The sequence below is a fragment of the Ostrinia furnacalis genome, unplaced genomic scaffold (assembly GCF_004193835.3).
Source record: "Ostrinia furnacalis isolate ACB-3 unplaced genomic scaffold, ASM419383v2 OfSCF2315, whole genome shotgun sequence".
Lineage (NCBI taxonomy): Eukaryota > Metazoa > Arthropoda > Insecta > Lepidoptera > Crambidae > Ostrinia > Ostrinia furnacalis.
The window spans coordinates 1-17,627 of NW_021132554.1; the positions used below are offsets into that span (position 1 = coordinate 1).

Sequence of the window (17,627 nt, forward strand, 5' to 3'; positions counted from 1 at the left end):
ATGTTTTAGGTGTGCACGCTAGACTATACCTAATAGCACTCAAACCCAAGGTTTATAACTTTTTATACCGTGTAATGGCTATGCTCACGTGACATTGGCAAACGTGGAAACACAATAGCCATAGAGCAGAAGAAGAAGAAGAAGAATTATAGTAAAAATATTAATTCATTTAATCTTTTAACAGATACTACATAACTTCCAAATAATAGAGTGTGCCAATAAAACTTAAATTAGGGTTGGAAGGATCTCTACTTAATACTTTATCAAAATTACCTTTATGTTTGTCTTGGCTTGCATGTCACGCTCATATTCCCTTACATCCTCGATAGTCATGTTGTACCAGTCATCCATCCAAGCAAAGGCTTGACGATGTCCGAGGAGCAAGATTTCTCGGATCGCCTATAAAAACAATTATTATGTTCATATGACATCATGATTTCAAAAGAATATATTTGTGAAGTTTAATTGGTGTTAAAGAATCCTAGCAATAAATTAAAAAATAAATAAAAATCAAAACTAACCCCCTGAACGTATTCTTCTACTTTAGTCTGCAGGCCCCACACTTCAAACTTCACGCTGACAGCCTTGTAGCAGCACATGATGGGCTGGTGTGTGTCCCTCCAACCTTCAACCAAGGGGCCACGAGAAGTCTTCTCTGACTTGAAGAACTTTGGATCTTCCGCCTCTTTATAGTGGTGAGGCTTGATTTCATCATAGGCAATGTCCAGGAAATCCACCTCCCTTTGTGCCAGTTCTTCATCAGTTAAGCCAAGACACTGTAATACGTTATTATTCTTGTAAGTAATGAATATTTTGTAAGATATTTTACCCAAAAAACCTCTTATTTATTTATAATAATAATAGACTTACATTATCAGTAGTCCCGTTGTTATCTTCATATCTTGTTTGTATTGATATCGCAAATTTGGGAATGAAGGAGCACTGTAAAATATTTAAAAGTTTTAGCTTTTGTATTTCCTGATCAGATTCATGCTAATATTAATAAAATTAAATCTCTACTCACCGTATATTCTAGTAATGAAGGTTACATGAAAAGAGAAATATTAAATTATTTTAACAAAAAGATAGCCAAAGGTTTTTTAATACCCAAATCATTTGAATAATTGATATTTACCTGTGATGGTGTATGGATAGTAGTTCCATGCTTTCTCAGTCACATAAAATATTTCGGGAATCAGTGATTGGACCCAATAGGGTAGATGGCTGAAACAATGAGTAAATATTAGGTTTATGATGACTGTAAAATACAATTCATACTGATGACTTAAACAATTACAAACCTGGATAGATGAATTCTTTTCTCAGTGTATTGGCCCTGCCCATTGATCTCGTCGGTTACTTGTTCATTGGCGACCACTTCCACACCTTCGCCATTACTAGATTGCTCGAAACTATGCCGAGCTATCATGTAGAGTTGACCAATACGATACTGGAGATAGACAAAAGAAAACGAACATTTTCTTTATAGAAAATCATAAATAAACTTACTCTAAAACAATGGCAATTATCAATTAGGTTAGGGAGAATAACTGAATAGGATAATTATTTGATTTAATAGGTTTTCCTAATTATTTATTGTGGACAATGTAGCGTTTGGAGAAAAGATTAATTTATTACCTCCTCCACTGTCATCGGCATACAAATCCTATATTCTTTGGTAAACACCATTTTAGGGCACACAAAGTTATAGTAATTTAATTTAATTATAATCAGAAAATATTACAAAGAAACCAACTCAATCACGCACCACCAGACCAGCAACAATTTTACTACTAATGTCAATGTCAAAATTGTCAAAGTAGGAAAAAGCAATCAAATCACAAATGTCAAATGTCCTTGTTCCGTATCGGACTAGTATCGGACCTTGCCTTGTACAAAATTATAGGCCTTTGAAGATCAAAAAAATATGAGCAGTAGATTTTTTTTTTGACCAAATATTTAAAAGTCTCCAGCGCGTGTTTTGCCTTACACGATTTATAACATATTTTGTTGAAAGTTGTCATGTTTTTGTTGATTGCGCTGGAGAGACCCGGCTTAACACACGCAAAGGACTTTTAGGATATCTGCAGACAAGTCCTCTCTCTCCTCTCGCGGATTTATATCTTTCTTGCATTTATATGTATAAAAAATCTAGTTCGAAAGAATGCGGAGTCTTCCTTTTTCTAGTAATAATGTTAACCCTTGAGGAGAGAAGAGAGGGAACAAAGAATGTAGAAAGAAAACTAAGAACAATAGAGCCCATTATTTATTTCAGTATAATTTTAGAATGAAGTAGTTTAATACACAATCTGGTACTAATAAACCTCAAAGTTAAAAAAAGTAAATAATGTTAATTAAACTAATTAATTAACTTATTTTAATAATATTATTATAAACAATTCACTAAGAACTTGGTAATTTTAAATCTAATTTAACATACATAAATAGAAGCTAAATAGTCATAATCATAAGTTCTCTTTAAAAATAGATCAACTAAAGATAATCCAGTAATATTATGGAGACCAGTGTTAATAGGTAATGCTGTCAGATTTACGTAAACAGATTTACCAGGTTCCAGGGGACCCAATTTCCTATTGGAAACTCCACACCACAACATACTGGAGTCTGGGAGAGATCTGAGTTTCAAAATTAAATTCAAAGTTCTTTCACTGGCATTAACTATTTTGCATTTGAAGTCAAATGGCTCATCCACTGTAGCTTTACTTGGTAGCAACTCATAGGTTAATCTCACATCTCCGTACTCAGTGGTCATTCTTTGCAACTGACTGGTTTGCAGTCTGCCCTTCTCTCCTAAATTCGATCTCCATACAATATCAAACTTTCCAATGTTCTTGGCAGCTGTTAACAGCTTAATTTCCTTTGCTATATTTTCTTTCGGGGTTAAGCAATACAGATATTGGCAACTCTCTTGAGGTTGAAGTAGTGTGATATCACCAAAAACTGATAATCCTTCATTCTCACTGACAATCTCATTCAGGGACTTCACAGAGAATTGTTGGGAACTTTCCAAAGAAACTTGTTCCAGTGTGATTGGGCCAGAAGTAATATTTTGTACTTGAGCTTCCAAATACACATCATCCGACTCAGCATTGTAAAATTTAGTTTTCACATCAAGTGGTTTCATGACTTCAAACTTGAAGAACTTTCTAAAGGAGGCTAATGTATTGTAGTTAGACATGTAGGTGACTTCACAGACCAAAATATGAGTACCCAGATCCTTAACTTCATGATGTATCACATCACTCAGTGTTTCATCAACATCTAGCATTGTAGGTGAGTGACTTTGTTGGGTAGATAATGGAATTCGCTGTGAATTAGTCTGGAGATCTGCTTTAATTGAAACACTCTGTACAGGCTGATTAGTTTCATTATGAACACAAACATAGCAAGAAAACGTTTCGCCCAAATAGATGTTACCAAAACTTTGAGGAAGTAAGAGAAATTGACCAGCAGCAAGTGTTTCCATCTGAGTGACTGATGTAGCATCTTCTTTTAAGTAATTATTCAGGATATTACCCGGTAAATCTTTAGAATCGCATGTAACAATTTTTGGGCTTATTAATGCTGGTTTTGTCAGTCGCATCACTTTCAACGCCACCAAGTGTTCAACCACTTCTTTAGGATCCATATTTGTCACGAAATGTATTTAGAGTAATATTTTCAATGGATAAAGATAAAAGGATTTCAATGAAAATTCTGAGTGAAAAATCTGAGAAAATTGTGTTCACAACACAGCTGGCTGGCTGACTGACTGACATTGACATTGACATAAATGGTTATTTAAATTGCCCACGAAGTTTTTGAAAATTATACAATAAGTTGTGATTTTTCGATATCACGGATTGGCCTATTCTATCAAAGAAGACACGTAATTGGTGGATAGATTTTAGTTAATAAAAAAACTGCAGGCAATAAAAGCATCACTTTGACAAATGTCATTGTCAGTGTAACAATTTTTTTTTTTTTAAGTTATGTTTCTTTTTCGTTCCCATTTTTGTTACAGTCGTTGCTATGACATGAGCTATCAAACAATTTCAAGGTGTTTTATGGTATGCTTTGTATTTTTTAAGCATTTTACCTGTAAAAGAATATGCTTTAATCATTAGAAATGTCATTAATGACATGTCATGATAATCCAAAGCAATGTCAAATAATTGAATTTAAACCTTTTAATACAGTTTAATTGGCCGAAATAGATACGTACACCAACTTCTAGAAGTTTAATAAGAACTACACCGAAGCTGCACCATGAAAAGCATTGTTTGCTTGGTATAAAGACTAACCACGTATACCATTCACGTGAAATACTGATGTGGCCCAATGATAGTCGTTTACACTAAGGTCTATCAAATTTAGTTACTTTTTACGATAAACAAATGGTATAGTGTTCTCCAAAATATATCTAAGATGGCCTATCAAACTCTTCTCCAAGAATATATGCTGATACCTCCTGTGACCAGAGCATACACTACAGCCTGTGTTGTCACTACTTTAGCTGTTGTAAGTACCTACAAGTACATAATTTGCTGATCACAAAAAAGTCAAATCCACTAAGCTCAGCTATAAAGCCTAAGATGTTACTAAAGAAGTTGTATACAGCTAACTAATTTTATTCTAATAAAACTTAGTCTTTGTTTGCATTAAGAGAAATACACCTTTAAAAGAAAACATTGACAGTGATTCTATACTACAGACTAATGGTTTTGTTTGTTTCAGCAACTGGATCTTGTTTCTCCATTTCAGCTATATTTCAATCCAATCTTGATACTAAAAAGATACCAACTATGGAGACTAATAACAACATTCCTGTTCTTTGGGAATTTAGGATTCAATTTCTTTTTCAACATGATATTTACATATAGATACTGTCGAATGCTAGAAGAAGGGTCTTTTAGAGGAAGAACAGCTGATTTTGTTGTGATGTTCATGTTTGGAGGTGTTCTCATGATTGTATCCTTTATAAAACTATATCTAATAATGTATTACAAGTGTTGATTTTCAGTTTCATCAGCTACAGGATAATCACAAAGTTACCAATTCTGCCCCCTCTTATTTTTTTTAATTCCATAATGGAATCTAGAAGTTTTTCAAGCTCAAATGACAATAAAAAATTTCTAAAGTTTCATAAAATATGTATTTCTTTACATTATGCAGATGAATTTCTTTAAGATTTGGGATTGGTGTGACTTGAATTGAATATTTAAAACAAATTTTATACATAAACAATAATTTCCTCAGCAAAATAAACAGCTATGTGCATTCTTCGTTAATTTATTATTTTTAGGTCAAGCATTCACTATCATGATTGTGTATGTTTGGTCTCGACGTAATGTGTTTGTGCGAATGAACTTTTTTGGGCTAATGAACTTTCAGGTAATAATAAAGTTTAACAGATAAATTATAAAATTTACGCTTAAATATAATTTTTTTTTATTGTTTTCATTTTTTACAGGCTCCTTATTTGCCTTGGGTATTACTTGGCTTTTCTGTCCTGCTTGGTAATTCAATATCAGTAGACCTAGTTGGGATGGCCATTGGTCATGTATATTTCTTCATGGAAGATATCCTACCACGCCAACGTGGAGGGTACAGGATATTAAAGACACCAATGTTTCTGTAAGTGGTTTCTTGCAATTATCCATTTTGGAATAAAGTAGGTACAACATATTTTACATATATTTTTCTTTCAGGAAAAAACTGTTTAACCCTCGAGAAGAGTACGAACCTTTGCCTGAATTGGCCCATATCAGGCCTGGTGGATTTGACTGGCGCCGACGTGAGGATGATGATGAAGACAACAGGTAAACAACACCTCCATGATGAAGCAAATGCCAAACATAGGGTAAATGGTTAATAATAATTTTATCTTTAGGATGAGATGTATCAGTGGTAATGTATAAATAGTTATTGAGATGTTCTATTTTGTATGAGTTTTAAATTAGGACTGCACAAAATGCAATAAATATTTTTTCTGCTTTTCGCCAATAAACCTAACCTCTGGGAAGTGTAATTGTTAGCACTGTAACTGTAAGTCAAACAAACATGTAGGTACAAATAAATTAAAATATCCATACCTTTTATTCATCCATACTAGTTTAACTTTTAATGAATGTATTTAATAGATATCAGTTTTTGTGAATACATACATTATCATATTAAATAAAGATTTTGATTTTTTGGGTGTATTTTGTGTGACTTCTTTGGGTACTTAACGCGTCAATAGCCCAACAGTCAGTCTGGCCGACTCAAGATCCGAGGAACACTGCACTTGTTCGAAACTCCCGCGCCGTTGGACTATTGTAAGACAAAACAATGGCAAACAATTTTGCTTAGTTTAGGTATTAATAATTTTACCTTCGCACACTAACCTTAATTTAAGTAAGTGAAATCAAATGTATCTAGGCTAAGTTTTATTAAGTAATAAATTTATTCTTATTCTTATTGTGGTGAACTCGTAACACGAAGTATAATTTAGCTTACCAGTCGTCGTAATTAATACGTAAATACTTACATAACTTGTACTTGCAAATTGCAAAGAATGATTGTTATACATACATACTCGTACTAAATATTAGTAAAATATCGCTTTGCTCGGTGGTTACCGTACCGGAATACGAAGCTACTCAGATAGCGGGTTCAAGTCCCGCTCGGGCCATTATGTTAGTGTGCTGAGCACGAGAATTACCACGAGGGTTTAACGGAACTATTAGTAATTAGGTACGCATTACAAATTATTTTATGAAAAAAAAGAGTGCATAACTTCGTTATTAATATACTGGTTTATCGGTTTAGCTAGACATACATTCCCGTAATGCTTGCAAATTACCCCCTGAGTGCCCAAAATATAATTCACTCTAAATATATTGTTTGGACCATTTCTTTCCATACCATGCTCTTAAATGTAAAGGTAGGTACTTTTTCCTACAGTAAAACTACAAACAGATTATGATCAGCATTGTTTATTGATAATCTTTTCACACAAGGCTTTTTGACAAAAATTCTTCAGTCATTCTGTATAGCGAATAAATAACCTAGTATTTAAACGCAATAACACCATACGAATAATAAACGAAATAAAAATAATTTAGTGTACCAAAGTTTATCATCTTAAAGAAAATTAAATAGGTTATAAGAAATTTTAACGAAAATAAAAAATATTGCAAATTATTTCAAGTACCTAATTAAAAATGGGTATGTTTTTACCAGAACGGCTTTGAAGACAAAGTCAAAACAATACCTAAACTGGATGCATGAAGCTAGAGGCTCACAAGGTCGTATTTACATTATTCATTAATTAATGTCACATCACATTAAATACATTTTTTTTAGTTACTCATCTCAAGTGCTTAGATAAATAACAACATACAAAGACATAAGTAGTTGCTCAAAACTTAATTTAGAATGAAGATAATCAAAGAAAATACAAGTGTTACATTCATAAAACCGTTCTTCCAATATCTTAATTAAACTACAGTAACAACAAGGACAGTAAACCTAGATACGTCAGTCTTCATTCAAACATTCCCAAGGTCGTGTGACTCGTTACATCATCATCACTAAACGGTTACTTCAATTTTCATAATCGCCTGCATCTCAACATAAAGAAACTATAAAAATATAAAAAAGTTAAAACAAAACGGCCATATTCCTGGATTATTTTTAAGCACAAAAGAAGTATTTTATAAACAGAGTTGAACTTCATATTTTGATAAATGATAATAATTATTACTTCTCAAAATGAAGACAAAAGTTATATTATAATGCTATACAAAGCAAAGTATTGATTTCTTATTGCTCTTTGTTGACTCAAGGAAGTTACAGTAGAGATAACTTTCAAAGATAGTAGCACAAAACTGACAGACGATCAAAACAATTCAATATCACCACAAGGGACTAGTGTACTAGTCTGTCGTTAAAACGTAATAAAATCACATATTTTACACTCATTATCAGATCCTATACACACACCGCGCATAACAAAACGTATTTTATACTAAAAAAAATACAACTCAAAAGTAAAGTTGTTTACTACTTGATGTGATCTGAAGCACAACATCGAATATTATGATCCAGTTAGCAAGTTTTTGGTGTCGTTGTTATCTCTAATTCTACTAATTTTACATTTCAAATGGTTTTGAATTAAACAAGTGCCTATAAATCTATCTAAATCACATGGAGACATTTTCATAGTGCTACTATAGCTAGTAGAACCGTTATGTCGTCTGGTTTCCCACCTGTAAATACAAAAAGACAATGGTTATTAATTGACAAACTATTGTTCAGAAGTTTATCTTTCTACACTATAATAATATTTTAATTTGTATTGTGTATTTGAGAGAAACGACAAATGCTAGTCAATAGTCTAAAAATACGACGACGACGTTTCTACGCCGTTCCCGTGTAGCTTATCGCGAAACTACAGTTGCACGAGAAATAAGAGTGTTTGAAACAAACACGTAAACAAGGGTGCATGCGGGAAATAATGTAAACAATAAATAGACGATAAAATGTCTCACCAATAGCATCTATTCCGTTCTGCCGTGCGCTTTTAGCGAACGGTGACATGTAGCATCCGTCGAATGAGAGGTTTCGCGCCATCCAAGCTATGGAGTTGGCGACCGCCTGCAGTCGCTGCGAGTCGCCGGCGAGCCCCTGCGCCCTTCGCATCTCGGCTACCAGCACTGGTTCTGGCACGTTGTCGAACACGCCGTCAGTGGCGACGAGGATCACGTCGCCACACTCCACCGTGAATTCCGACGTCTCTGCCGATTCTGGCCTGATAAGTAAAAGAGGTTCCGAGTTATACTGAGCAGTTTCTTACGGTAATTGATGGGAAGGCAGTTTCGTATTACATTCTTGAAAAATAAACAAAAACCATAAGTAATTCTAGCTGGGAGGGAATCCTACTATCCTACTAATATTATAAAGGCGAAAGTTTGTGTGGATGTTTGTTACTCTTTCACGCAAAAACTACTAAACGGATTTTGTTGAAACTTTACAGTATTATTATTTGTAACCCTGATTAACATATAGGCTATAATTTATGCCAATCTGTGGCACTAAATTTCACGCGGGTGAAGCCGCGGGCATAAGCTAGTTTTAAATAAATATCTAAGTTCTACATATTATTATTTATTTACAATGCTACCCTTTATGCTAATGTCGCTACAATGGCTTGAATTGTCGATAGCATCAGAATACGAAAGTGGAAACTGGCTCTATTTAAATGAATTTTTTGTTTGACTCCTAGCAAGAGTTTGCATGAATTTGGAATGATTCTAGATTTTCTGTTACTTAGATAAAAAAGTGAATTACTTTATCTCCTTCCCTCCACCCAAAACAATGTCAAAAAAAGCAATTTAGATTATGGTACAGAATTTCGGTGCAGTCCTGTTGTCCCCCCTGCTTGGCCCCCCTAGGGGAGCCAACAGGATTTCGAAATCCTGTTGTCCCCCCTGGCTAGGGGAGACAACAGGACTAGATTTTTAATCAATGATTTGAGGACTGTTGTCCCCCCTGGCAAAAATTATTTCAGAGCTATAAATTTTTATAGCATAATTTATGAAAAACTGAAGTATTTGACTGAATGCCAAATTGCCAAACTGAATACCTAAACGTATGTCAAGTAGGTAATAATTACAATTTTGATAGGTATTGGTGCCGGCCGGTATTAACTAAACCTGCCAAATTTCAAGTTTGTAGGTCTACAAACTTGAAATTTGGCAGGTAGGTTTCTTATAGGGTGTAAACATCCACTAAGAACGGAATTTATTTATTATATATTGCGAGCGGCCGCTAGTTTAAATCACTGTCACTGAGCAAGTAATTTGTTGAATATTATGATTAATTTAAAATTATTCAGTTTTAGCATCCTACCTACTAATGTTGTAAGTAAATGCGGAAGTTTGTGAGTATGGATGTTTGATAATAATAACTAAACGGATTTTTACTTACACTTGATAAACTTGACAGTAGATAATATTTTTTATACATGAGAATAGCTTAATAGAGGTATTTAGCTTTTGCCTACGGCTTTGCCCGCGTAAAATTTTGTCTGTCACAGAAAAAATATAGAGCGCAACACTGTTTCGAAAACCGGGATAAAAACTGTCCAACGACTTTTCCCTGGACTCAAAACTATCTAAATATCAAAATCGGTTCAATGGTTTAGGCGTGAATTCGTAACAAACAGACAGATAAAGTTACTTTCGCATTTATAATATTATTTAGGGCTGATTTTTCAATAGTCAGATATCTTTTAACTGAAGAATAAGCTTGTCATTTTGACATATTTCCCATACTGAAACTGTCAATGTGTCAAACTTATTCTTCAGTTAAAAGTTATCCGACGATTGAAAAATCGGCCCTTAGTAGGGATAATTCATAACGATCTGTTAAAAGCAAGTAAAGCAGATTTTGAAATAGTCTGAAATAGTACCGGTACCAAGAACTTATATTTTTTTCGTTATCCAAATGTTAATTATTATTTAACATACGTTTAGGTATTCAATTTGGCAATTTGGCATTAATTACGAGTAAATGTTATGAAAATTTTTAAATAATTTTTGCCAGGGGGGACAACAGTCCTCAAATCATTGATTAAAAATCTAGTCCTGTTGTCTCCCCTAGCCAGGGGGGACAACAGGATTTCGAAATCCTGTTGGCTCCCCTAGGGGGGCCAAGCAGGGGGGACAACAGGACTGCACCAGAATTTCAAGGTATTTTAGAAAGTATTGCAAGGTCGAATGAACATTAATCAGGGAAAGTATGAATGACGCTGTGCTTAAAAATAAAAAAGTAGTTACACAGAATCGAACTCATTAATTTCATGGTAACATTCACTTGACCGCAACCCGTAACTGGGTACCTACTTGGCCAAAGTCGAGACATCTCTGATATTGAATGAACCATATTATGAGGCATTAATAAATATTATGATACTGCGTGTGCATGCAATTTCATTAGCGAGGTCATAACGATTCTAATACATGATGCGTAATCATAATCAACCTCTCTCAGGACACTCCAGAGGACATAGAGGATAATACTGCTTCAATTTAATCCAGCTTAGTCTGGTGCTTACAGACTCACTAATAAAAGGAGACAATGGTAGTTTTATGACATAATAAATAATATAACTCTGATTGTCTTTGTGACCAGTTATAGAATAGGCTTGGTGCCAATGTTTACAACTTGCGTAATATGGTATTTGTTATTAATAAATTCTCGTTTGGTCTTTTCCTAATGATCGTGATGATGTACACAGTAATTTTAAAGAGGATTATTGGGAAACTGTTCTCAACTTTTTCTTTCTATTTCACAAGTTTTAAGTACCTACTCTATTTGTAAGCGTAATGGTATCCCGAACTGAACTGTCCAAATCCATAATGTTTAGCCCGACTCGGCTCGTATAAACCAGTTTATTGCGAATTTAATAAAAGGCACACTGACCGTACGTTATGTAGGTAGGCGCCATGTCAGCGTATCTTGTTTTCGTTACTTTAGCAAACACTGTTATCCTATTATTTTATCCTTATCACACATTTTATAATGGATAAGACTAATTATTAAGGGCTTGAAATGATACAATGAAAGTAAATATGAAATAAGATAGAGCAATCACAGCAGACATATTTTCTGCTGTATTTATGAAGTAGGTAGTTACGGACAGGCAACGCCCCCATAGTACCCAAATACACACACTGTTTTTTTAATGAGTTTCGAGTGCTATTTTGTCGTTCTCTCATTTGAGTCAATCACGTAAACATTATTCCATAAATTTCAAGTCATCACGTGAACCTGGCAGAGATCCAATGCGCTAAAAATTCTAATATTAGTGCATGCAGAAAATACAACAGGACCGATTGTGGAATGAGCACATGACTACTGATCCCGTGTTATTAAAAAGCAGTCTCATGACTTGTGAAGCTTAAAATACGTGTCTTGTTTAGGGCGCGCCCGATACAATCATTATATTACAGTACAGTACAGGTATTATTTTAGTATACTCTATATCTGTTTGGATATTACTTTTTTATGGCTATTGGAATGGCTACCGCTCGTCTGTATAATTATAACGGAATACGTTGCCAGAATATTGGAAAATAGTAGTAGCGAGTACTTATTGACTAGGCTTCTATGAAACAAGCAAGGTCTTGCTAATAGTCTAGCTGGAGATGTAACTATGATTATGATAGACAAAATCCGGAAAAAGAACATCCGTGTCTGCTAAGTGCCGTAAACAACAAGGCGAAGGAACGAGAAGCCGTCGCACTCGGACAGTACAATAAAGATAAAATTATAGGTCAATGCTTATTTATCCGATTTTTATACCAACATGATGCAATAAAGCATCATTACGAATATAAAGGTAATGAGGTAAATGACGGTACGGATACTGAGACTGAGAGCTAATCCCAAAGAATTTGACGATAACTCTTTCTATCTCATACCTACAGTACATACAGGGTTATTTCTAAAAATAAATACTAGAAAAAATAGCATTTACAGAGAACGTGTATCTTTATCATTCAGATTAGAATTCTCCTGACACAAATCTAAGCTGACACACTTATCCATCCAACTATCATCTCAAGACCTTGAATGTAATATTTACACCATTATCTTTATTGAAATAACCTTTTGCTTCGGTACGGCTATTTGTGACGCACTTTCTAAGTATTTACTGTAATGTTTAAGTTACTATTTCATTAGACTAAACAAAATTCAGAACTTTTTGATTTTTAAGTAGTTACTTACTAAACAATCACTAATAAAACAGAAGATTTATTTCAATACCTAAATAAAATAGGATGTAATTGCAAAAGCGATAATAAGGCATGCAAAGGTAAGGTACTATACAGGGTGGTGCAAAAATTAACGTAGTTCTACCAAAAAATCTCTATTGAAAGAAAGATGTCTTTCACAAAATAAGTCTTAATAAATGTTAGGGAATTGAAGATATAACTCTTCACATACATGCATAGAAATGCGTAGTCTAAATAAAAACTATGGCAAGCTATATTTGGGACTTATGCCCTGAAAGGGGTCCACATACTAATAGAGTTTGAACAGTACCTGTCACTAAGGACGTTCCTGTCATGTCCTGGTGGTGGTAAGCTGAGCTGGTACGGTGTGTTGAAGTAATGCTGCTGCTCGTGCGAGCGGTGCACCACGCGGCCGCCGCGGATCACCATGTACCCGCTGTCGCCTATGTTGGCTGCGCGCATGATACTCTCTCTGCGGTCTAAGATCATCACGCACGCTGTGCTGCTGCCTGTCAAGGAATTAAAGGAATGTCAGTACAGTTGGTAAGGCATTTGGCTGAAAAAAAAAAAGGGAAAAGGGCAAAAGAGTTTGAAGAAACGACTTTTAGGGCGCCTTTAAATTAAGAGGCGTGAGGAAGCGCTGCAGTGGCACCATTTCCGCGCCACCATTACTAATTAGCGCAACTTGTGTCTTGTTTGTCACAGGCTCACAGTAGTCTCAATTTATTGCATGTGATTGAACTAAATACAATGAAAATTCAAATTAAAGTTCTAATTAGAGAAGAGAAATCTTATTTAAATATATTTGCATATAGACAAAAGGCAATTAATTTATCCATATTACCAAATCAAGTAATACATACCTAATATAGGTTTCTTGTGTTCCAGTAATTCATAATAGGATTTAGCTAGCAGATCCCCAGGTTCTGACAATTTGAAATGACCCATTTGGACTAGCCTCTCGCACGTCCTCATGAGATACGAGGAGAATTCGCCCGGATCAATGCCGTACGCGCGCCAGCCTCCCACTCCATCAGCGACTCCTAAGAAGAATACAATAGGTGATAAATAATATAATATAAGTGATAATCTCAGGACACAATGCTGAGCAGATGCCATTTTGGTTCAAACATGTACAAATACTTTGAACTGTATAAAATAGTAATAATTGTTTTGGACCAAATAAACATTTTTCTTTCTTTGTTTCTAGACATTTTTGTACAGATCAAGGTTAATACAGTCATCTTATGTACTTGTAATAGAGCCAATGTTACATCAAAATTTTTAAATGTGATGTGCATGAGAGGGCAAGAGGCATCCATAGGTACATAAGAGGGGTATTCAAAAAGTAATGAGAATGGTTTACTTTTTGAACAACCCTAGTAGTACAACAATAGAATCATGTCAAACTACCAACCAATGTGAGTCTACTAACTACACACACTACTACACTGTAGTACTGTACTTTAAAACAAACCAGAAACCATTAACTTTATATTTTGTTTGACTTTTACACATCCTATATTACAACACCAGTCTACTTATAGCTTCACTGAAAAAGAACAAATTGTAAAAATAATGATAAACAGCTAAGGTATGTGTTAGTTTTTACTGAACCAATTTTATTTTTAGATGATCACATTAACTTGTCATAATGCCCACCCACCTTGTCAAAGTACCCATTAACATTCAGTTTCATTCTAACATCAAATCATGTTGAAAAGGCAATAAAAATTATTGAAATGAATTACTTGTTTTATTGAGAAATATGGTTAAATGTATGGTAGAAAAATATTATGCATTAGGGTGGATACTCTAGTCAATAGAGCATCCACTAGGGCTTGCAATATCGGATAGTTTTCAACTCCGGAACTGATTTCCGATATTGGGCACTCAACTCCGGAATTCCGGTTCTAGTTCCGGAGTTGGTTAAAAAAAGAAAGCGCCTCCCGACAAACACGTACACGTATGTGGCCTCCACTTTAGAACCTTGCCCCATCGGCCGTCTGTTCTACGTACTATGTGCCCTGCCCATTGCCACTTTAGCTTGGTAATCTGATCGCTATATGTCAGGCAACTTTAGTTCGTTTACGAATCTCATTTCTGGTTCGATCTCGAAAAGAAACACCGAGCATAGCACTCTCCATACCATGGTGTGCAACTTTGAGCTTATTATAAGGCCTTATAGTAAGAGGCCACGTTTCCGAACCGTGTGTCATCACTACTGGTAACACACACTGATTGTAGACTTTCGTCTTTAGGCACTGCAGTGTTTTGGTCGAAAAGATGTTATGTAGTTTCCCGAACGCTGCCCAGCCGAGTTGAATTCGACGTATTATTACATCTCCCTGCCTCACAGCTCGCTGCAGAGGAATCGCCCTCGTGCTCAGCCAGGCTCAAAGACCTTCTCATAGTCTAAGAACGCCAAGCATATAGGCAAGTTAGACTCTTCGGTTTTCTGTATAACCTGCCGTAGCGTATAGATGCGGTATATGGTAGTGTAAACGTTTCGATAACTGGCTTCCTCGAGAGACTATAAGTCATCGAACCTACGCGCGAGACTATTCGTGATGGCTCTCAAAAACAGCTTGTAGACATGACTCAGAGTCAGAACCCAGATGGGTCTGTAATGATCCTTTCTCCTTAACCCTTATTCAAATAAAGGTAGATATATTACCACTTTGTTTACTTTTAAAAAATGATCCTAATTTTCGATATGGTAATACTTAAAGATATCTTGTTCACTTATTTATATTTTTAAATATATTTTTTTACTTATCTATGCCATTTTACAACTTTTCAACGTCATTTGTCACTGTCAGCTAATGTCAAAGTCAACCAAACGGTTTTGGTGTGAAAAATTTTAAGTTTTTAGCGCGCGTTTTTGGTATTTTTGAAACTTTGTTCAACGAAAATTCTGATAAGTGTTTTTTCGATTCAAATTCCTAAACTATAACATTTATTATATAATCTCACTTATTGGCANTGTTTGAGAGCCATCCTAATCACGTAAGGGCTGATGTCCGGCTAATCTTCGGTATAGTGTCGAGTTAGCTTAGCTGTTGGAACTGTCCTGTGGCTGAGCTATTAACAGGTTTTACTCTATCATCCGCTTTCTTCTGCTGGCTTCGCCCATTAGAGTTGTCTCTATCGAACATTTTGGAGCTTTGGTTTCGCCCTATTGCCTCTTTAATATTATTACTAATAAAGTTGCGAATACATATCTCAAGGACTTTCTTATCTAAGAACCTATTTTGATATTTAAACGTTTTGAAAACTTAAAATAATTTATGAAAAATTTCAATATCGGAATACGATATTGGCTTCAGTTCCGGAATTGAAATATCGGAAAAAATGTATCCGAAATTCCGGAGTTACGAAATTCCGGAATTCCGGTATTCAAGCCCTAGCATCCACCCTAATGCATAATATTTTTCTGTGTACTACTTTTCCTGGTGTGACACTAGTCTAGTGAAATAGGTACACCATTTCAATGACAAAACCGAAATGTTAATGTTCTTTACATTTTAATCATTGTTGTTTCTATTTGTTACCAGTTTCTTTCATATTTGAGTTTCCTAAATATTATGTTATTACTTTCTATAATTTAATCCTTTCAAAAAAATGGTGGTAATAAATTTATACAGGATGTGTTCTTAATTTTAAATGCAATAACATGAATGAATACATTCTGGGTCTACTGCTTGTTTACCAAATTTACTATTTAAAGGCGAACAAATTATATTTAAAGTTTATAATAAAAACAATGCTAAAATGTCATTCTAATAAGAATGTTTATGGCTTTCACGACAAATAAGAGAAAAAAAGACATTTTATAAGTTTCTAACTGGTTAGACAGTCTTGTGATTTTGAATTAAAAATATCCAAATTCTGCACAAAAACAATTTAATTGCTATTATTGCTTTAAACATAATTCTGATACATAAACAAGGCTACATTTGACTGAAATAAAAGACTGGAAAAACATACTTTGTTAATAAAATTGAAACAATGACAAGTTACCAAGGCAGACCATATTATCACAATACATCAACAACAAATTCAGGAATTAAATTAAGCCCAAACATAAACTATAGGTTTGAAAAGCTTTTTACTTACCAATAACATCCGCATTATTGAAATGAGTGGAAAACCATGCGTCGTCTCCGAATTGACCTTTATGTGTTCTTCCATTAGCAATGTCTTTGGGAAAGCCACATACTACCGAAACTAAATACGGATATTTCTTATTTGAAACATTTAATTCAGTAGCACTCGAGAAACTCAGAAGTCCGTTTCTAATAACACGTGATACCACTCTGCCTGTCCAGAAAATAGACTGCATCATTCATTAGTTGTTTGGACTTTACCACCAGCCATTCACCAATGAACAACCGATACAAATAACACCATAGTCAGAAACATACTATAACTAAAACTGATCACTGCACCAACACCATTCACAAGAGACCACCACAGAATAATTGGTAAAGAAAGACGTAATTTTTACAATACAATTCCCATGATCTTTGGATCTTACGTCTTGTGACCGTGCGAGCAACCATAAACTAGAGAACAATGGCAACCAGAGACTATAGAGCTAGTAACGTCAATTGAGCTGTCAATAATAAAGGTATTGCTACACAATTACTTTATAATGCCACGGTTATGATTAGCTCTTTAGCTCATTTATCAAAGAACACAAGTGCTAATGGTAATCAAAATTCAAATAGCCTACGAAATGTAACGAATCGTCGTTTATTTAACTACGGTTTAATTAGTAATTAATACCAATTGTTTAATTTTTGGTACTTAATCAATATTTTTCTTTCTTTCTAG

General features: G+C 34.6%; 4 protein-coding genes across 4 annotated transcripts; 1 reads left to right on the plus strand and 3 right to left on the minus strand.

The window, feature by feature from the left end:
- Positions 1 to 240: 240 nt before the first annotated feature.
- On the minus strand, positions 241 to 1,792 carry rdgBbeta (cytoplasmic phosphatidylinositol transfer protein 1). The gene is made up of 7 exons (XM_028307723.1): positions 1,639 to 1,792; positions 1,302 to 1,450; positions 1,136 to 1,224; positions 1,025 to 1,032; positions 871 to 942; positions 522 to 776; positions 241 to 399 (listed from the first exon to the last, which is right to left on the minus strand). Exons 1-7 carry the CDS (start codon positions 1,687 to 1,689, stop codon positions 253 to 255), a joined length of 771 nt encoding a protein of 256 aa, XP_028163524.1. The 5' UTR covers positions 1,690 to 1,792; the 3' UTR covers positions 241 to 252.
- A 476-nt stretch (positions 1,793 to 2,268) lies between these two features.
- Positions 2,269 to 3,902, minus strand: LOC114355069 (trafficking protein particle complex subunit 13). The gene has a single exon (XM_028307724.1). It carries the CDS (start codon positions 3,647 to 3,649, stop codon positions 2,432 to 2,434), a length of 1,218 nt encoding a protein of 405 aa, XP_028163525.1. The 5' UTR covers positions 3,650 to 3,902; the 3' UTR covers positions 2,269 to 2,431.
- Positions 3,903 to 4,042: 140 nt separating this feature from the next.
- Der-2 (Derlin 2) lies at positions 4,043 to 6,198 on the plus strand. Its single transcript, XM_028307725.1, has 5 exons — positions 4,043 to 4,521; positions 4,738 to 4,971; positions 5,272 to 5,394; positions 5,474 to 5,637; positions 5,712 to 6,198. Exons 1-5 carry the CDS (start codon positions 4,429 to 4,431, stop codon positions 5,824 to 5,826), a joined length of 729 nt encoding a protein of 242 aa, XP_028163526.1. The 5' UTR covers positions 4,043 to 4,428; the 3' UTR covers positions 5,827 to 6,198.
- A 766-nt stretch (positions 6,199 to 6,964) lies between these two features.
- LOC114355067 (protein phosphatase PTC7 homolog) lies at positions 6,965 to 17,356 on the minus strand. Its single transcript, XM_028307722.1, has 5 exons — positions 16,908 to 17,356; positions 13,652 to 13,831; positions 13,099 to 13,297; positions 8,538 to 8,797; positions 6,965 to 8,255 (listed from the first exon to the last, which is right to left on the minus strand). Exons 1-5 carry the CDS (start codon positions 17,134 to 17,136, stop codon positions 8,206 to 8,208), a joined length of 918 nt encoding a protein of 305 aa, XP_028163523.1. The 5' UTR covers positions 17,137 to 17,356; the 3' UTR covers positions 6,965 to 8,205.
- Between the last annotated feature and the right edge of the window lie 271 nt (positions 17,357 to 17,627).